We start from the raw sequence: 22045 nt of genomic DNA, 5'->3' as shown, positions 1-22045 counted from the left end.
ATTATTTTTGGTGACTGTCGTTTGTACTTCATTATTTATATTTTTGTTATTTAATTAGGAGATGACTATAGGTTTAACCCTAGCTGCCTCTGGTATGAGCTTGGCTACCAGAGGGACTGATCATGGGATCACTTTCCAACCTCTAAGGAGGGGAGAATGGCTAGAGATGGAGTGGATGGCCAATGGCTTATCTAATGTTTCTAACATGGAACTTCCATCAAAACTATTAACAGTAGGGAAGAGAGCCCAGGGTGGTGAGCATGGGTTAGAGGTACTGAGAGGATTGTGTGTCAACAGAGAGCTGTGCTCCCTCATGGCTCCCTCATGCTCTGTACTTCGTCCAGCGTTCATCAGTAAGCCATTGTAAGATATGATAAAATCCAAAGAGGGGTCATGGAAACCCCTGGCTGACACTAGCTGGTCGGAAAGATGGGGTGGCCAGGACCTGGAATTGTCACCTGCAGTACAAGAAGTCTTATAGAACTGCATCATCATCTTGTAGGATCTAATGAAAGTTTCTGGTAGAAAATTCCAGAGCTAAATTGGAACTCAAGACATCTGGCACTAGAGGATTGTCCAAGGTGGGGAGGGGAGGCAGTCTGGATGGTAGATGTTCAAAGGGTTCTATGAGTAGAAAACCAGTCATAGCAGTAGAACCACAGAGCACCTGGGTTCAAATATTAGTTTGATCTTGTGTCCACTTGGAAGCTTCAAGGGAAACTCTACCTAGGTATTCTGAATGAAGATGAGCACATTATGGACTGTTGCAATAAAAACACAGGAGCTGTCATACTGTGTATTCAGTATTGTCAGATATAACAGAAGTGAATAGATGGATGGATGGAGGGATGGATGGATAGATGAGTGGATGGGTGGATGGATGAGTGGATGGGTGGATGGATGAGTGGATGGGTGGATAGATGAGTGGATGGGTGGATAGATGAGTGGATGGGTGGATGGATGAGTGGATGGATGGACAGGTGAATAGATGTCAATGCTTGCTGTTGGATAGAAGAAAAAGATATGCCTATAGAAAATAAGCTGAGATGACATTTACCTTCAGAATGACTGTATAAGCCCATGTTTATATCTATGATGCAGCCTGGAGGTGGGGAAGCATTAGGAGATGACACCATGGCTATAGGTAATCAGCACAGGACCCTAAATGGACTCAGACCCTTCAATTCCGTCATTTCTACTCAAGATGCTGAACACAAAGGGAATGCCTGCCTCCTTTAGGTTTTCTCAGGGCAGCAGTGAGCTCTATACCACAACCCAGTCTACAAGCTGGAAGTCAGAAAAGCACTGATGACGACTAGCTATAATTCAAGTTTTCTTGGGATTGAGAAGTAGGGAGGGGATCAGAGCTGCCGTTCTGAGAGAGATGGAGAGTATCCAAGGCCACGGCACACTTTATCAGCAGTCTGTCCCACAGGGAGGACTGCAGGAGTGCAGCCTGACTTCTGAGAAAGCACAGCAGCTACAGGCTCTGTGTTCTCACACTCACATTGTGCTTGCGTCTACCAGATGCATTCCCAAGGGCTGTAGGTTTGTCTCAAGCTCAGACCCGCTCCAGAAGGGAGATACCAGTATTTACTCTATTTTACCAACGAGGAAACTGAGGCACAGGGGAGCTAGCCAAGCCAGTCCCGATCACATGTCAGAAAAGTGGCAGATTTGAATCTCAGGCTTGGGTGCCTATGGTCTGCACACTCTGATGCTTCTTGCAGTGCTTGGCACATAGTACTGCTCAGTTAAAAAAAAAAAAAAGCTAGCATAGCTGCTGTTAGTTCTCACAGTGCAAGCAGCTCCAGCAGGAACCTCCCTTCCACCTCCTCAGATGCGTTGATAAGATTTGGAGACGCCACAGGAATCCGATGGGGAAGATGCTCCAGGGATGCAGCAGAGATTAGATATTTTTCAATTACCATAGGCACCGGGCTTCACGTGGTTCTAGTAATGCAAGCTGCCTATTTGCCATTTCCTTCTCGATGCCCTATGTGCTCCCTGCCAATGATTGATGGCCACAGGAGGAGGGAAGACACACATCCACCACTCGCCTCGTCAAGCCCCCTCAATTTCTATCTACAGAGTGAGTTGCCTCCTTCAGCATGCCGCAATAACTCAAGATCATGGGAGGCGTCTAGGGCAAAAAACATCTTGGCTATAACCTGCCACATCTCCCAAGAAGTTTCCCCTGAAAAGTGACCTATATCCCAAACTCCAGCAAAAAGCTAAAACGGTGTCAGAGTAGAATCAGAAGGACCAAGGGCAAGAAATAACTAACAAGTTGTAACTGGATCACTGGGAGGTGGCAGGCTGAGAGCAGCATGAAGTTGGATCCACAAGGACCTCAACAGCAAAGTGCAGTCTGTCAGAGCTCCGAGTGAGCCAAGATGCATATAGAAGCAAGGTCCCCAGGTACCGCACTAAGTCCTTTACATATACAAGTTAGTCATAATGATGCTGCCAGGATTTTCATTTTGCAGGTGAGACTGTGAGCTTCAGAGAGCTCAAGGAACTTCCCTAAGATTTAAAAAAAATGCTAAGATTCAAACCCAGATTTCCGACGGCCCAAGATCTTCCCACCTCACCACCCAGCCTTCTCTTCTCCACTATGGAGATTTCTGCCTTTCTGTTATCTTCTCCTTGTCAGCTAACCTAAGCAGATGTTGGGTTGATGTCCATTCATGTAATGTCATTCATTCATGTGGTGTCACGCTGTGAGCTGTGTGAGGTCAGGGATGTTCCAGCAAGGAAGACATTTATAAGACAACTTCTGGACCACTCACTATTGAGCATCCCTCCTGTCCCTCAGGCTCTTCTGCCCCTCTTACATCAAATCTTACCCAATCAAATAGAGAAGCCCATCACTGCTCATCCAGACATGCCTCTTTCTGGAGTGGTTCGCCCTCAGTGGTAAGGTTCCACACCCGGCATTAGCCGTAACCGAATAACCAGGGCACAGACACAGAACTCAACAGTAGCCCATTCCAAAGGCTAACTTATCTTTCTAGATCATCTTTGTTTAAAAATGTAAATATCCTGGGCTATCAAGATGGTTCAACAGTTAGAAGCACTGGCTGCTCTTGGGGACGTGGGCTCAGTCTTCAGTATCTACCTGACAGCTCATAACTATCTGCTACTCCAATTCCAGGGCATCCGGGCCTCTATGGATGCCAGGCATGCAGGTGATACATAGACATACACAGGGACAAACACTCAGAGTAAATATAAGTGAACCTTGTTTTAAAATGTAAACTTTCTGATACTTGTTTAAAACAACCAAAAGAGTTTAGTCAAGACTATGGTAAGAGAGAACTTGAACTAGGAGGAGAGAGATAGGGTTTAACTCTAAACCCTGCAAAGAGAACTGGGAACTTACATGGCTGAAGCAGAGTTGAGTGGGCTGAGAGAGGCATGTTTTTCTTTGTTGTTGGTTTGTTTGTTTGTTGGTTTGTTTTTGTTTTTTTTTTTTTTTTTTTGAGACAAGGTCTGACTGAATAGCTTAGGCTAGCCCCAATCTTCCCACCTCAGCCTCTCAAGGGTGAGGATTACAGGCATGCACTATTATGCTGGCTCTGACCTGGGGATTCTTGGTAAGGCTGGGTTGCACAGGCTTCTGTCAGGACAGGGGTCAAGACTGACTCAACAGACAGAGTCTGGCTAGTGTGAAGGGGGAAGTGTGCCACCGAACCTCTCCAAAAGAGATGGGTCGGTACGAAGTTCTTGGGGTCCTCCTAAGGAGCAGACCGTGAAGGTGGAGCAGATGGGAGCTGGTGGGCTGCAGATGAGAGCTGGTGGGCTGCTGAGGGTCAGCCCCAAAGAGCAGGAGAGAAAGGATGTTGGAAAGAAGGGACAGGGTCGGGCAGTGACTGAAGCAATGAGTTGTAGGGAAGTGGGCCCCACACCACAGAGGCATGAGAAGCCAGCCCTTCAAGCTGCCTGGTTGTGGGCACTTCCTGAGTGTGTCAGTGACAACTTGAAGTTGGTCTCATTGCTCAGAGTGATTCTCTTGAATGCCGTTGTCGTCTTCTCAGAATGTCTGCGATGGAGAGAGAGCACCATGAACCTGGCTCTGCAGACTCCTCTAGGAGAGCTTAGGTGTTTCTTTACCAACAGCTACATCATCTGTGTGCATTTCTGATGATCTGTCCTACAGAGTGGAAGCAGGTATTTTGCACCAGTTTCCTTAATGCTTCCCATTTGGGGTACATCTGAGCCACTGTTCTCCCACTGGTTGGACCCCCAAATAGTCAACCTACGTCGTCATCCACAGAATGACCATCTAGGTTATCATTACCACAGGCATAGGGAAGCTCAGAAAGAAAGGGGCATCTGTGCCAGTAGCAGAGGAAAGCCAGCTTGCAAGACTCCTGAGTGTAAGACAGCCGCACCTAAGCAGGGCCCCCAGACCAGATGCCTCGCTCCATTCATACACATGGACATCTGAAACATTTTCCATTCTAATCTGCTATTGTTTTGACACCAATTCTAGATCACAATCCACGTGGAGCCCTAAAGTGGTGGCCTCTTGTTACCCGCTCCCGTTCAGAGTGTCTACCATTACTCATTCCTTCAACAAGCATCTCCCGACCCTCTGCTATAAGGCAAACGCTGTACTGCATGTCCTGATATAGAAACCACCACAATACCTAAGGACTCAGGCAAGAGTGAGCCCAAACAGCCATGGCAGGTGAGCTACGCTTGTTAAGATGCACAAGAGCTGGGGGCTACAATGCTCTATTCTACTTTGTAGCCTCCGGTGAGGACTGCTCATGTAACTGAAGACGTTTGCTTATTGGGTTTTTAAATTATAACCACAGATGGAAAAAAGAGAAATATTTTGACATGCACTTAGAATCGCCCAGGGAGCCTCTCATCTCATCTTAACCCAACCCACCCTTTAAGGAGCCCAGAAGGAACCTCCCCCTCCTGCCTCGGAAGTCAACAGGGGCCTGATGTTCCCAGATGGCCAGGTTGTTGTCTCTGTGGTAACGTTTTACCAGGGCTGGGGGTCAGAGGGCTGAACTAGCTATAACCATGATGCAGACTGTTACCTCACAAGGCCCTCTATCAAGTCCTCTAGGGAATATGGATCCTAGGAACAACTAAAGCTTTGAGAAGCCTGATTTTTTGCTCACTCTGCTTAGCCAAGACAAAAGTCCTATGATCACCTGAAGGGATTTCTCAGTCTCCTTCTCTAGTTCATATGCATGGTTCTGGCCCCAGGTCCCTGTCAGGAGCCACCCTGGCCTGTCCCCCTTGCCACCTGCCCTAGGCCCAGTCCTTTGTCCCTGCAAAAGGATTCAGCGTGCAGCCACCAGTCCTCAGAGTAGCTTCCTGATTTTGGAAGAAGCTGCCTTGAAGAAATCCCCACTCGGCCTCTGCTATCCATGTCTCCTCCCAGTTTGCTTCCCAGCCCCCACATCTCCCTCTCTCTCTGTCTCTCTCTCTTTCTAATTATCCCAAAGAGAAGGAAGATTAAAATTTAATGCCCTGAGGAGAGGAGTCAGAGATGTCATTATTTTGATTCAAACCCCAGGCATGCAAGAATCTGATCTAAGCTGCAAGAGAGAATAACCTGGGTAGCTCTGGAGAACCTTGATGAATTGGAATGGACTCCCAGGTAACCAGACGTTCCCTGTTACTTGGCTTTTTAGGGAATGCCACAAAGCACAGCAGATGATACTCACAAAGCACACTGCAGCAGAAATTTGAATTACAAGGACTGTCTCAGACCTCCACAGATGCCTACAGTCTCCATGCAAGCAGAATGATGGGGTAAAGGGTGTTGCTGTAGGAATGTCACACAAAGAGGAAGCCTGGCCACGAACTTGCTTTCAGAAAGACGCACAGCAGATGAGGTTTAAATCAGAGGGAATTTTGTGTCACCACAATTAACCAAAAGCAAATCCCAGTACCAGAAGTATTCCCAGTTACCTCACAAATATGCTACTGATAGGGTTTCTGCCGAGTTTAGGGATGTTCAAGCTTGATAATTCTGATGGCTTTTATTCACTACTTAAATGCTGTGCTAAGTACTGCTAATGACAACTTTTATTCAGTACTTAAGTGCTGTCCTAAGTATGGCCAGTACAGTGTCTCAGGGTCCTCTCCAGGCTGTCATTACTAGAGTTCTAAATTTTGCCTTGAGGAAGGATGCTGGGAAGGTTATAAAACATCCACAGCTATGTAGGCAAGGATACCAAACCAACCAAGGTGGCTTTGCTATGGTTTCCCTTCTCATTTAAAACACTGTTGAAGCTCGTTTAAAGCAGGAACCAAGGAGACCAGCTCTGAGCAGCAGGGGGAAGTGAGTTCTAAGGAAGGCTTGATGAACACACCAACCCTGGATGCCAGCTGAAGATGCAGGCGGTGTGGCTCTGCTCACTGCTTCCGCATCACTCATCCCCTGCCCTCTTCCATTCTAAGGACTCTGGAACTTGGCTTCTGGAAGTCCATGGGGGCAGAACAGAAAGGCAAGAGAGAATCCAGTGCTGATGTGTCAAGGGGTCCTCACAGGACTCCTGTGAGCTGTAAATAAAGGAGTGTTCATATACGAGGTGCCTGCACTATGTTTCAACTTCCAATACAAAGCACATTTTCTGGTGCCTTCCAAATGAGATCCCCCAAAATCCACCAAATCCTCTTCCCCAGTGAGAATGTAGCTAAAGTGATAAAATACAAACACTCATTTCCGCTGAAATGAAAACCTGAAAGGAAGGCTGTTTTACACCCTAGAAAGTGACTGTAAATGGGAAAAGGAAAGGGGAGGGGTCACCTACTTTTGATTCTTAATGTGCCATGTGATCTTTGGCTAGTCATGTATCTGTCTGTAGCTCTTGTATCCCAACCACCAAATGGAGACAGCAGCAGTTGCTTTCCTGGGACAGGTTCGGGTGCAGGTCACAGTGTAACCCAAAGGCAGTAGAAAAACACAATCCAGAGCCTGGGGAAATGGCTCAAGTGATCTTGCAAGCATGAGGACTTGAGTTCAAACCCCCCAGAACACACACACAGGCACACACACACACACACACACACACACACACACACACACGACATAGTTTCCACAGGCTTACAATCTTAGCACTGGGGAAGCAGAAACAGGAGGTTCTTTGGGGTTCACTGGCCAGCAAATCTGACCTAAGTGGTGAATTCCAAGGCAGTGAGAGATCCTGTCTCCAAGGCATGGGAGTTGTTTTTGAGGGTGTTATCTGAGGTTGTCTGTGCCAGGCTATCTGTCACTATCCTCCTTGATGCAGAGTTAACTTCTAGACCCTATCACCTGGAACACAAATAGACCACACCCAGATCCTGTAAATCCTATATCTTGGACAGTTACCTTGCATCTGGGCCTACTCTCCTCTTCCCTCTGTCCTCACCTACATTACTAAATGATCCCAGGATCTCCTAATGTGTCCCAGGGAGCTCCATGCTGTCATGGAAGACATCAGCGCTGATGAGTGTCCTCAGGGAACTTCCAGAACAGGCAGTTATAGTCAGATTACCTTTAACTTGTCCTCTTAGCACTTCGGCTGGTGTTAGCTGCCAGGACAAAACTCCACATGCTGGATAGCTAAACCAGGCACAGTGTCTCAAAGATCTGCAGTCTGGAGGCAAGGTGAGGGTACAGGAGCTTGCATTGTCCAGCTTCTCCCCTTGATATGCAGACAGCGGCCTTCTTGTCCTCCCTCACGTTGCCTTGCGCTTTGCCTACATCCCAGGGACTCAAATCCTATTGGAGGAGGCCCACAGCCTTAAGACCTGGCCTGAACCTTAATTGCCTTCTTAAAGGACTTATCTCCAATGAATGTCACATTGGGTGGGGATGAGGGAGCTAGAGTTTCAACACATGAATTCTGGTAGGACAGATTCTATCTATAATGGTGGCACCCCAGCTGTAACCCCACCACAGAGCAATCCCTTTCCTGGAAACTGCTTGCTTAGTCCCCCACCTCCCACCATACTTTTCATTCAGTCCCTCCCATATATATTTTGGGTCGCTTATGCTCCAAGGAGACTTTCTTGGCTTCTCCAAACCAGATAGACATTTGCTTAATATCCCTGACATTACTGGTTCAAGTGGCACAAGCTCCATGACATTAATACCTAGGCCCATCATACAGTAGCTGGATGACAGACAGCGAGTACTCTGTAAATGTTGAGTAGATGGGTAATGGTGACTAGGGATGAGGGCAGGTACCAAGCTTACCACTCTCCAGCCCTTCACCCCTACCCTGCACCTGACCAAAATGCACCAATAGCACCTCAGAACTCAGTCCACTGGTGGAAAAAGATTACTCCACAGAAGGTGTGTGTTGTCACCAGTCTGTAACTCACCTCCTTAAGAAGGTTGGTGGCAAGTGAACCTGACTTACAGAGTGCTGTGGACGTGGTCTTGGTTGAGTGATACCTGTATGATGTCATGTAGGCCAGTCCCATTACAGAGTGTGTGTGCTTATGTATGCATGCTACACATGCAATGTGCATAGGCATGTGCATGCATGTGCGTGCGCACACACACTCATACATGCATACACATCTCTGCACATGTGTGTATTCAGGAACAACAGCAAAAAGAAATAAAGTTGATCACATTAAAAGTCTAGACCTAGAAACTTAACAAAGAGGTAAGATTTCAGTGAAGCCCTAGAGCCTCGCAGACATTGCAAGCTGTTTAACTTTTAACCTATGTTTTGCCTCTATAAAAAGGATTATGGAAACTTGTAAGAAGGGGACTGATGGGGCAGACAGCTCAGTGCTAGCATGTCTGTCGTGCACAACGCTTGGTGTTCAATCCCTAACACTAGAAAATAAAACAAACAAATTTAAAACTCCTACACAAGGAGTCTGAGGAAGAACTGAGAGAGCAAAGTAAAAGAAACTCTGGGTAGCTCCCAGACACAGAGCAAGTGCCTGACACATGTTACTTGCGCTCCTTGCTCTTGGCATATTTACTTTCAGCAAAGCTCACTAAATGTGGTCATCTAGTCTCAGGAAGATTAGCACATTTGTGGGTCTTGTGTCTCCTCTGTGACAAGGAGGAACAACCAGTGCCATGCATCCACGGATGCAGAGCAAGCTCCACGGCATGTGCGCCATGAGAAGAGTGAGAGGGCATCATAGCCTCAAGATGCTCCGCCCACAGCTCAACAGATTTCTCTTGTACCGCTGCTCCCTCCAGCCACAGAAGCAGTAGTGCTCGCCCGTGTGCTTCAGTACATCTGCTCAGAGACCACTCTCTTTCTAGACCCTGTTTGATCTACTATATCATGTGTCTCCAGTCCTCCACAGAACCTCCCTGAATGTCTGCTTGAATCCTATTTTCCCCCCTCTACCCATGAGTGGAAGCATATTACATCTAGAAGGACCAAACTCAACTACTTCATCAAAGGGGAAGAGGATCCAAAACAACCTGCACCCTTCAATCTTTTGAGTAAGTTGTATTTGGAGCTGCCTGTGCTCCAGGAGGGAAAGTAATGGACAATATCAGCATCTTCTCTTAAAGACTCAACTGTCTGGCTCCAAGGTTATGATGTGAGAAAACATCCAAAACATCTTGTTGCTCCTGAACAAGGTAAATACTAGGATGAATGATCCATCCTTTGTGGCCTGGGAGTGAAGTCTTTGTGGGGTAGGGGGTGCTATGACATATAAGTAAAAGACTATGTAGAGGGGGGTCAACATGAGGACTGTTGAGAAAGATCATCAGAGTCTAGAAAGGAGAGCTGTGTAGAGAGAATGGAAGAACTTAGTCATAACAACCTCTACATACTACTTACTCGGTGCCTAGCATGGTGCTGACATCTTATAAACTATACGTAAATACCACCAGGGACACAGCTGAGGAATGTCACCAAGTACTTCCAGGTTTAGACTGAGGTAAAAAAAAAGATTCTAGCAGGGCTTCAGCTTCAGTCATGAAACCCTGAAGGATGGACATGGTATAATAAATTATCCAGTTGGGGCTGGGAACGGTAGCCTCTGGGGAGGGGCAAGTGGGAAATCACTGACTGGGATGATGGCAGCTAGTCTCCGGGAGAGTCATCTGGCCAGGGCTGGATGGTAAAGTATGGGAGAGAATTAACCACAATGCTATGCCACTCTCCAGGCATGATGTCAGAGGAGACACAGAGGCCAGACCAACTGTGGCTTAGAAGGGGTGACAGGGTGAAAAAGGAGTGGCTTTGTGGGATGGAATGATTGTAAGCTGCAGCCACATGTGACAGGACAGTCAGGGTTGTGATTATACCAAACACAAGGAAAAGTTGGCAAGGTAGCCTGGTGATCTATGCCCCCTTATAGGGCACTGATTGGCAATGTAGAGCAGTTCAGCCAACACTACACATTTTAATTACATAAAGCCTGAGTCTACCCTCTCCACAGTCATTTTTAAAACTGGCTCTGGGAAGCTTTCATGCTGAGAAGGTGACGGCCGGAGAATATTCAAACTAAACTATCCTTGTCACTGCTCAGTCATCAAGCACCTTTGAAGTACGGGAAACAGAGCTTATTTTCCAGCATTCACCCTCCATGGGAAAGCTTGCCGCAGCGGAGGACACAGTTCTGTGCAGAAGTAGACGAGGAAAAAAAAATCAATTCAAAAGTCCTTCCCCCTGATCGATTAATAGCTGTCTGTCAGGAAGTCTGACTTCTCCCATCTGTGCTGGGTAAGTGGACTCTCAGCACACAGCCATACTCACCCACTGGATTTCTGTCTGTGGTGATTTGCAGCCCCGGGGTCTCTCTGCCTTGTTCCTGACTCAGCACCGGATTTGAATTTGACAGGGAGGCAGAGGGATCTGCTATTTGCAGGTGGTAGCAAGGGATGTTGCCAAAGTAGGAGGAATGAGCTTTGTGAGCTCTGAATGACACCTGCCCCCAGTACAAGCTCCACACCTGTGACTCTGTGACTGCAGCTGCCTCCAGACGTTCTCATGGCCACATGCTGCTCACCTTTAGGTCTCCACCCCCAAAGAACCTGCCTTGGAGAGGCAGCCCCTTACGCCCAACTCATCCACAGGCTCAGAGCAAGAGATGTGACATGCGTTGGACTAAAGAAATGGCTCCGTGATTAAGAGCACTTGTTGCTCTTACAGAGGACCCGGGTTCAGTTCTCAGCCCGACATGGTGGCTCGTGGCCATCAATTCCTCCATTTCTAAGGGATCCAGTATCCACTTCTGAAACTCATAGGTACCAGGCACGCACACCGTACACATAAACCCATGCCAGCAAAATGCTCACAGGCATTTAAAAAGTTAACTGATTTTTAAGAAGAGACCTCACATACCTTTAGCTTGTGAGGGGGTCTGAACCGAAATATAAGATGCCTAAATATCCATCAGTCTGGAGCTTTAGAAGCCTGTGCTTTACTGGATCTAACATACCTTTTATGAAAAGGAGATTTAAAGATTATCATAAAATTGAAGTCTATTGCTCCCTCACATCACCCCTTTGCCCATCCCCCTCCTCACTCTCCTTTTTAATTTTTTTTTTTTTTAATCAGAGACCAAGGTCTACAAATAGACAATGTTATCTGATGGTTCTTTACTGCTCAGAAAGCCACTTCCCAACATGGTAGCCACTAAAGTCCTGTGGCTGTTAGAGTTATGTTGCCTGAAATGAACAGAATTGAAAGCCTAGGTCTTCAGCCCCACCTGTCGCATTTCTAGTGTTCCACAGTCAGCTGTGGCTACTGGCCACTGATGCCTATAGTGGACAGAATGATACACCTATCACGGCAGGAGGTGACATCAGAGAGGACAGGCTCTACATGTACTCTTCAGACAGGAGGAGACCACAGCTGTCTAGCTTATCCTGAGCCTAGAACCATGCTTGCTGTGTAGAGGCCCATCTTTGATCCTTGAGGAATGCATGAATGATAGAATAATGGAACTTTGTAATACCAAACAAAATCTCAGAGTGTTTACTCTACTGGCCACATTCATGAGAAATGCTAGCATGTCCATAGCCATCTATAAAAGGAGGGGCATAGTATTTGTGCAGTGAGCCAAATATGCACACTATGTTAAGAAAGCAAGCTTCCTAAAGTATTATACAATGTGACTTTGTTTTATGAAGGAACACGAACCACCACCGTTTAAAAAGAAATATTTTGAAACCCCAGGTGTAACTGAGGGCTGTCCAGTATTGTGACATCGTGACATGACATTAAAGGGTGCTAGGCTGCATTATTCCTACCTTGGGACACATGTGATCCATAGGGTACAGGTAGGACACCTGAACAGGTCAAACTGTTGACAGTCATCACTCCTAGCTAAAATTGGGGGGGGGGAACCCTCTCTACCTTATATGTTTCTGTAATATTTAAATTTGAGTGCTTAAGTGTAGCTTGAGTATTTTTAATTCATTCCCAAGTAGACCTCTAAAACAAAAAGAATAATACAATGTTTCAACCCATCCCAAAGATATACAGGACACTTTTCAAATGTCTACCAACAACAAACTCCTCATGCATTTACTTCACTCAATTTAGATATTACTGGGTTCTATTAGATCCAAGAGGGTCACACGGTGAGGGCAAAGCAGCATTGGCATGTGAGCCTAGCTTTCTCCTTTCACAGTTCATGGCACTGTACACCCACACAATGTGGTTCTCCACAGAATAAATCCCAGGTGGGCTCTGAACTGGCTGCTCCATCCATAGAGAACCCACAAGCAGAACGAAGCTACCACCAAGCTCAGGAGAGACATCTTTTGCTGCTCAAGATAGTAGGGAATACAGCAAAAGTAATGCTTTGCTAGCCCTCTGCAGTGCCGGTCATTCATCCCACAAAGGCTCACTGGTACCCCGTGCATCTGTTCTCTGGCTCCCCAGCTCCCCAGCAGATGCATTTGTGGGATTCTCAGCCAGTCCCCTAAAAGAGGAGTTCTCAGCTGACTTGAGGTAGGAGCCAATACACTGCAGAGTTGCCTTTCAGCTCTGTGGACAAGACATTCCAGGTTGCACGCTGGGAGGCTTGTTTAGCTTCGCACTTGATGCAAATGGGGCGTGTGTTTACCCACAAACACACACACACACATGTACACAACAGAAGCTGCTGTCGCCAACAGAAGCGGCTGCAGTGGCAGGATGCTGGAAGCCCAGACTTAACTCTTAAGCAACGTGGAACTTGATCACAATGCCTATCAGAGAAAACAATCTAATTCCTCCTAAGCCAGAGTTTCAACCTCTGCCCAGAAAATTCAGTAGAAAATGAAATGTAATACTCTATTAAGCTTTATTTTCTCAGCACAAGCGAGGGCTCACCCGAGCATGGAGAGCCATTAAAATGGATCTTACATATATCATTATAAATTTAATAATCACCATGACGGCTAGAGTTCAAGTTAAAATGAATGTCAGCTGAGCATGACCAATTGATGTTACCCCAGCTGCCGCCGAGCCTCACTTGGGGTTGTATTCTTCCAGAGGCTCCGTGGTACATGTGGAACAACCCAGCCCAAGCCAAGAACAGATGGGAAATGCAAGCAGCTACACCTAGCCAAGGAAGAGCCTTCATAATTGCACATTATCTTAGTGTAGCAGCCCAATTAAAATTTTCTATGGTGTCAGAGGTCTCAACTGATCCTCTGCTAAGTGTCTGGATCCCAAACTTGGCTGACACTCAGTGGAACGCAGGCATTCCTGGGGCTGCTCACTGTAATCAATTTTCCCTCTACCTCTGGGAAAGCTCCTATAGAAACTAGAGCTGAAGGTCGAGCAGGCTCTTCACTTGGCAAACCAAATACCAAAAAAAAAAACCCAAGTCCCGCTTCCCCAGCTGCCTGAGATGGGGCATTCTTCCTGAATCACAAGAGACCCAGTCTCAGGAGTGTCTTTTGTTTTGTTTTTGCTTTTTGGGAATTGAGTCAGTGTCTATATTTTAAAAATGTATTTCAATTTATTTTTATTCTTTGAAAAAAACTCAGCATGAAAGCATATATATATATATATATATATATATATATATATATATAAAGAGAGAGAGCTAAAATATAATATTTTAATGAGTCAAAAAGCCATGCATATTACACACCAGGAAACTTGATCTTTGAAATTCACAAGGGGAGGGGACATGATAGATACCTCATCACCTGGTAGAACGCCACAAGTTTGGGTACCTTCAACTCTGAGTACCTTCCCAACACCTCAATGGAAACACAGGGATCATTTGTAGACAAACACAGACTCTGGTCCTTCTCGTACAAGTCTAACCCTGATTAGCCTCTGGTCACAGCCTGGCTGGTGGATGAAGACCCAGCCTCAGCTCCCTTCCTGAACAATCAGCTATAGCATATCACTCCCCAGTGAGTTTCACTTTTGAAGGAGAGTTGAAGTTTAGTTGGCAGATGCAACTCCTGGGTGAATGAGGCTTTCAGATCAATCACAGCCAGTGGCCTGCACTCAATGGGCCACTTCAAATGACAAGAGAGTCCACGGGGTGCATTTTTTTTTTAATCTATATACACAAGAGCCAGCAGACAACACAGAAAATTCCTTAAACAAAACCAGCTTAGCCGGAAACACCATTGCCCAGAAAGACTAAATGTGCACACTGCCCAGAGCGACTGAAGTGCAAAGGACCCCAGTTTGGCTTTGAGGATACCAGAACTTTGGTTTGCTTCTGTAAACTGTTTATAAACCTTTGCCTTCTTCGGTCCTGGCAGTAACATATTCCTTCCTTTCATTTATCTCAAGTGTTAACCGCCAACAATCCAAAGCAGAAAGCATAGCACTAGGACACAGAAGTCAGGAGCCACCACACCTCCTCCTCAGCAGAGAAACACAGACAGGTCCGGTCCGTGAACACCGTTCTCTGGACCACCCAGCTCTTACTCCATAAAACAGTTCCAGCTCCAGGCAGCAAACACTACACCAAGCTCCACCACTTACCCTCTTTTGATCTTCCAGGCCGTGAGTGACTGGCTTTCTCCTCTGCTGTTGACTTGACTCAGAAATCGATTCCATTTCCCAGACATAAAATCTTCCTCCGTGATAGTTTAAATCCACAGCAGAACCAAGTGCCCCACACAACGGCGACCTGTGCACACCACCCGAGGAGGTCCCACCAGAAAGGAGATCGTGCTATCTCTTCAGAGGTCTTGCCATCGTCTTGAAAGCCAACTGGGAACCTGGCTAGCCACGGATGCCTTGGGGATGAAGGAGGCTGTCGCTGACATGTTGAGGATGAGGCCCAGGGTTTCAACTTCAGGGTAGCAACTCACTTTACACGAGCCCCATGGATATATTTGGGCAAAGAAGAGTCCATATCCTGGGGTGTGTGCCCCATTCCTGCCCAAGGAATCCTTTTCCTCACTGTCTGCTTGGTACGGATAATTTATATATCAATAACAATGTAAATGGGCATTTAATCCACCGAGCTGATAGCATCCACATCCCTCTCCACAGCCCTTGGCTCCTATAAATCACCACAAACGCCTCTCTGCCAGCCGCTCCTCACAGCTCCTGTGAGTGCTTGTCTCCGTGGCAGCTCCCCTCCCGGCTGTCATCTTCCTTCATGCAGAGAGACCCAGACCTGGGGAAAAAAAATGCTCAATGGTCAGATTTGCCTGTGGTGAAGTGTGATGTTTGAGCTGTCTTGCTTGCCATCTGGAGCCACACAGCAAGGCCTGGACCCAGCAACAGCCAGCAGTCTTTCTCTGAACCCAACACTGATTACATCCATGGGTGAGCAACCTGGCTGGGGTGGGGTGGGGGGCAGAGCTCATGGACTCCCCCCACTTCTCCTGTTCTTGAAAAAGCTGGGCAGTACTGGAAAGGAGTTATCTTTCAAACCCTTGTAGGGTTCACCGTCACAGCAGCAATGGGATGGCAAGAAAGAGGAAATGATTCCTGAGGCCAGAAGCAACAACATCCCCCCTACCCCCCACCCCCACCCACACACACATCCCTTCGGCTGTAGGAGATGGTGTGTGGCAGGTGAGACTCCCTGGCCACAAGGAGGGGAAAGTGCAGTATCAATCTGACAGACATCTCTCTGGAAAGCAACTGCCTCGGAACTAGCTGCATTCCCTGCTAGAACCAGCAGGCAGAGTAGACACTAGTCACCTCCTGCCTGACGTCACAGAGGCTCTGAGAGCCACCGAAGGGGGAGAGAAGAAGAGCACCTGTGCTCAGAACATTCTCACTGGGTGCATCCTTCCCTGGGTGGTTTGAGAGGTGGAGTCAGGTCTGAAAAGCATCATAAGGATGCTTCCGTTAACAGTCTCAAATATCTCTCCTTGCAACATCAGCACCACAGAGACAAAGGCTGAAGAGGCAGGTGGGGTGGGCAGGGTGGAGCTGGAGAGCTTTAACTCAAAAGTTTCCCCACCAACATTTCTTACCAAACAATTTCAATTCAGTCAGTGCCTGCCTCTGGAAGAGCTGTGGTCAGATCCAGCCAGAGTGAGCCTAAGACAGAAGCCCCCAGATCCTTCCTTGTAGCCGTCCTGACCGGCAGCCGTTTTGAAATGAGGCAGAAGTCACCCCTTGTCATCAAACTCTGTTACGCTTCCATGCAGCTCAGTGGCAAATCAGGTTGAAAGGCAGAGATAAGAGTTTTTAACTAACAGCTGTCACAAGAACAGAAAGCCTGGAGTGGGAGAGATGCTTTGGAAGGAAGTATGGCTTTTCAGGTTCACCCCTGACAAGTGTGACCAGCACAGAGTTCAGACAGTCACACTGCCCCTTCTGATGTGGGTTAAGAATTGATGAGCAGAAAGTCCAGAAAAGACTTCCCCAGAGCAAGATTTCAGACGTTCTTCGTGGACCCAGGAAATAGCTAGGCACCCTTGTGCCCACTAGCACCCTGAACATTGCCCCTCCAAGAGATTTCTAGCAAAGGCAAGCCTCCGAGCCTTAGTTCCAGAGCACAATCTGAAGAAATTAACAAACTTCCCCCTAAGTAGTACCTTATCCAGATGTCCAGCTGAGACCTAAATAGAAGATTCAGGCAGATGTAGCAGAGTTTGAGTCTCTGCAACTGCCTCACTGTGTGACTTTCATCAAGTATCTTAACATCTCTGAGCCCCAGCTCTCTCATCTACAAAGTGCAGGTGATGCTAATAACTAAAGAAAAATGTTTGTTTAGTATGTGACCTGCTAAGGTCGTCGAATGCCTTCTATGCCTCTTCTATGCTATCTACTGACACACATATCCATGTATTCAACAAATCCCTTTGTCATGTGCCAGTCAGCTTGCCTCATGCTAAAGAGTGCACAAGAGCAGCCAGGCAACTTCCCTAAAACAAAAGACAGCTAAGAAGCCATGTGCTTGGAATCTGAACTTAAGTCTGGCTTGAAAATTTTCACCTATGTCAAAACTGCTCTGGAAAGCTCGATGCCATTTGTCTAGTTCCGAGTCTACACTTACAGCTCCTGGCTGTGCTCATGAATAATAATAGAAAGAAGAAAGAAAGGGAAGGAAAAAAAAAAAAGCCCAGAGCCTAGAAGGATCTCCTCTAGCCCTGGCCTCTGTGTTTGAGAACAGCTCTGGCCCCTCCACCAGGCTTGAGCCAGCCCTCCCCCGGGTGAGACCCTGTCACATCCCATCACACCTACAGAAGCATACACCCTGAAAGCACATGGGGGACAGACGCTGTCACCACAGAAGTATCTTCCCTGCCAGCGGGGAGTGGGAAGATGTGCCACACCTCCTGCAAGCCTTTTGTTTTCTCTAGAAGACAGTCTGCACCAGTTCTGGGGGCCACTGCCTTCCTGTGCCAGGGCGCAGAGCACTCATGGAGATGCTGCTGTCAGTGCCACGTCCGATTCGGGCTCTGACAGGGAAGTCTCCAGAAGTTTCAGTGCGCTTGAGGGTGGAGGTAAGGAGGAGGCAGGACTGAGAGAACGTTAATTGGCTCGTTAGAAAGTGAATGCGCCTGTTGGATTGATCCTGAAATGTAGCTGTTCAGCACTCGTACCTCTGTGCCACTGAGTCAGCCAGGCATTAGCCAGTCAGCCTCTGCAAGGTGCGTAGTGGAGGTAGAAGGTGGGAAGGACACACAGGAGGAGAAGCCTGGACCAGGAGGTACCAACAAGTAAGCTAGGGAGCCTTGTGGGCAAGCTCCATGATCCAGAAGTCCAGAAGACAAGCCTAGTCATATTGCAGGTAATTCAAACACTGGACCCAAAATAGACTCTGTAGAGCTTCAGTTTCCCATTACACACCTAGCCCTACTTCTTCCTTTTGAACAATCGAAATAGGGGTATAGAGGACTATTTTTCAGGTTCAACCCACCAGGTAGGTACAAGGCAGGGTCTAGTTTCTAAGAAAGAGATTCCCTCAGAGTACTACTGAGGTCCTTTACTGTAGGAAGCCCCAGTCCCAGTGAATGGCCAATGGGATTCCAGTGCTAAACAGTCTAAGGCTTCCAGTCTGGACTCACTTCTGCCGAGATGCTAAAGCCTGAGTTTATTTCCCACATTTTGCTTACTTCTCCTACATTTTCAAAACCGGGCACTATCCATTTGATCTCCTGCGTCCCTGCAGCAGCACCGGCTTCTGATTTCCAGCCAGCACCCAAGGCAGAGGGATGTGAAAGGGATGCCTGACCTATGCCATTTTATAAGGGAATCCCTAATTCAGCATTTGCTTCCTCGTGCCAACAAGAGAACCAGGGGTGCTGCGTGCAGACCTAGCCCTTTATCAACTGAGTGATAGACAAGTTGCCGAGGTGTGTGAAAGAGTACCAAGGAGCTATGGTGGGCTTGAGACTTAGGGTGCGAGGCAGGATGCTCCAAAGAAGTCTGTGTGCCAAGCACTTTTGCCAGATGATTGACCCAGCCGCCAACCCCCAGGCCTTTATCTGAGCAAGCCGGCAAGCAGAGCATGCTTGTGCCTCTTCCTCAAGAAAAAAAAAGGATCGCACACAAAAATAAGTCACTAGGGCTCCAGCTGGGCGGTGCAGGCTGCCTCTGCTGCTGCCACTGAAGTCCCTTTGCTTGCAAGAAAAGAGCTGGCTGGGCGGATGTACCCCCACAGGGCCTGGGCTCCAGTGCTCGGGCGCCTCCCCCCAACCCCATTCGCTCCCTAGCAGCCTTTGCCTATAGCCGGCAGCTGCCAGGAGCAGAGTGTATGAGAGAGAACCACAGTACCTAGCCTGGCTTGGTGTCCCAGCTCGGGCTCCTACCAACCTACCCCCATTCTCCTGCTGACATGGGAAGACCCAGTTAGAAGGCAGAGGAGAGACACAAGACATATACAGGCATTGCATACACACACACACACACACACACACACACACACACACACACACACACACAGCTGCTCGGATCACACACAGGGACACACACATCCAGAGAGAGAGAGAGAGAGAGAGAGAGAGAGAGAGAGAGAGAGAGAGAGAGAGAGAGAGGCACAGATGAGTGCCAGACCTATATTCGATGACAAATGTGGCCAGAAAAAGAGGCACCGACATAAAACCACCCTCAAACATACTCCAAAACGAGCACACAGAAAGAACAGAGAGAAAACACAGACTGTAACAGAAAAAGCCAGGACCAGTGATACTCAGTCCCACACCACCTCAGAGAGTGTTTGCAGACGCCCACGCAAATATAACAAATAAGAAGGGACTCAGACGCCTGCACACACCCAGAGACAATCACAGAGTAGGGACAGAGACACGCAGAGCACTCAAAAACACAAGAACACGCGCAGGGAGATGGGAAGCTGCTTTGGACGCTTACACTGAGAGGGGCACACGCCCACTCCAGATGGAGGTGTGCACAATTTCGCGAGAGGCCTGAGAAAGTATACAGCGGAGCTCATAACCAAGGTCTGACGGTGCAGCGCAGCTAGCCCGGCATCTGCTGGGGGAAGTTTCTCAGATCATCTCTAAACAAGGGTGGATAGACTGGCTGGCCTGCTTGTACGGGTGGCTGAGCGTCCTCCTGTGAGATCTCTGTGATGCAGTTCGGTTCCCTTACAGGCTCGTAGCCCCTACTTCAAGGTCCTAGAGTAAGGGTGCGGTCTCCTATCCTAGCCCCTACCCCTTTGCAACCCCACCCTGCCTAGATCTCCAAGCCCACCCAGAGCATCCTCAAGTCCTCTTCTTTTTGCCAATCCAATTGGGCAGTAAACTTTCCCCAGGCCGGTCCTAGCGGGCAGCCCGGCCAGGCTTGACCCCAGGGAAGCAGCGCAGGGTCCTACCTGTGCCCACGCCGGCTTCCGAAGCCACAGCCTCCAGCCAGTCTTGCTCTGTATCGCTCTGTACTCGGACCGGCGCTCCTCAGCCCCAGCGCTGCCACTACAGCCGCTCCTTGCCCTCCCGTTACCCGGGAAACCGCCTCCTCCTCCCTTCCCCCAGCCAACCAGTGCAGTTCACATGGTGCCTCACAACCAATGAGCAGCCTCGCCATTCTGGTCCCCTTTCAGGGTCCGGAGTCTCTCCCCCCGCCCCGGGACTGGAAAGATAGACAAGGCCCCTCTGGAGATGGGGTGGGTGGGTGGGGTCTTCTGTTAGCACCTGTATGTGAGCACTTGTTTTTGACAATTCAAGAAAGAGAGAGACTGGAGAACCGGAAGAGGTAACGACCTCTCAGAGAACCTAGGCAGCTCCCTCCAAATTCGAAAATTCCCCAGACAGGAGCCCGCCAGGGAGCTGTCCAGACTGTGTGTAGTCTCCCTCAAGGCGGAGCTCCTCGATTGCCACTGAAGAGTATTCAGCACCTCTTGAAGCAAATTCCTGAGCACCTTCCGAGGTTTGGAGCGTGCTTCCCAACGTCAAACTCAAATCTTTATGCGAAGACCCGTGTCTGCTTTCTTGAACCCACTGAAAAGGAGTGCACGGACTATTTATCAGCCAGGCCTTCAGAAACTAGAAAAGGATGTATCTTTCCCCCAGGCTCACCCATCTGGGGATGATTCTAGTGTCTTGTTTTCCCCCGGTATTATCTTGAAACCAGAGTGGCTTTGCCCAGCTGTCTCCCTTTCACAGAGTGGTTTGGTACCTAGCTGCCAAGCAGAAAGATGTAGCTGAAACTGACAGAAATAAAAATTTCTCACCTAAGTCAGATCCCAAGACATGGAGTAAAGAGAAAGACCGGATGTGTTCAGATAGCAGGAGTGGAGTGGGTATCATCATTCATTCGTTCTTTCATTTATTCATTATTGCCTCTCCATTTCTCCTATCTATCTCTCCACTTCCTCCTTACCTCCCCCACTCAAACACACATACTGAGATCTCAAGTGAGAGCTGAAGATATAAACGTCTCCATGCCCGTTGCCTACCAAAGGGCCTGGTTTTTCCATCAGCAAAATTTACTAATATTTGCTAAGAATTTATATCCAGCTATCTATTTGAATCTTAATCCTCAGTCTGCCTATGTCAGCCAAGCTGGAATGCTGAACTTTCTCGGACATGGAAAATCCAGGGTAGGGCATGACTAGGTCTCCTCTGTTCTAAGAGTGTGAGCTGGGAGACTGCAGCAGCACCCCGTACGCTACTTCACCACCAGTCTGTGCACAGTGCTCTCATCACAGATGTTCCATACAGACTGCCGTGTGTCTCTGGAAGTGGATTCAGAGTCTCAAGAGAGAACAGGATTGGTTATTGACATGGGAGTCAGGTCAGATGCCAATGAGAGGTAGTAATTAAAAGAGCGACTTGCATGGGCAGGCAGGTAAAAGCACGGTGTGAAGAGGGTAAGCCTGGGTACCTGGTTCAGCTTCTAATACCTGAACCCGAGGCTTCATACCTCCATGTTGTCTTCAAATCCAGGTGATGGGCATAATGGCTCAGAGTACACTATAGGCATACATGGAAATGTCATAATTAAAGTAAGATGGGGGCCCTGTTAGTACCATTGGGAACCCAATCTTCAGGTCCCAAGATTCCAGAAGTTGTTCAATCTATGAGACTGACTGTCTCAGTCTTCAATATACGCAGAACTACTGAAAAAGTCATTCTAAGCCCATGAACTTCCTAGTGAGGGCAAGAACAAGCAGGCAAAGAGAAAGCAAGCTTCCTTCTCCCGGGGCCTTTATACAGGCTGTCCACAGAAGGTGTGACCCAGGTTAAAGGTGGATC

General features: G+C 47.9%; 1 protein-coding gene across 3 annotated transcripts in view; it reads right to left on the bottom strand.

Annotated features, from left to right (window-relative positions):
- Nav2 (neuron navigator 2) overlaps positions 1-20281 on the bottom strand; it is a 651028-nt gene extending 630747 nt beyond the window's left edge. For 2 of the 3 annotated variants that reach the window (XM_006541297.4, XM_006541300.4), the window contains exons 1-2: positions 20167-20281; positions 14904-15546 (exon numbers count right to left, since the gene is read on the bottom strand). In XM_006541297.4, coding sequence (XP_006541360.1) covers positions 14904-14978 — 75 coding nt within the window. In that variant the 5' untranslated portion in view covers positions 14979-15546; positions 20167-20281. The remainder of the gene's footprint in view (positions 1-14903; positions 15547-20166) is intronic. The other variant, NM_001111016.1, reaches the window with a different exon arrangement.
- Between the last annotated feature and the right edge of the window lie 1764 nt (positions 20282-22045).

Source organism: Mus musculus, chromosome 7 (genome assembly GCF_000001635.26).
Source record: "Mus musculus strain C57BL/6J chromosome 7, GRCm38.p6 C57BL/6J".
Classification (NCBI taxonomy): Eukaryota; Metazoa; Chordata; class Mammalia; order Rodentia; family Muridae; genus Mus; species Mus musculus.
The sequence above is the reverse complement of the archived record's forward strand: the minus strand, read 5'-3'. Positions and strand labels throughout refer to the sequence as shown.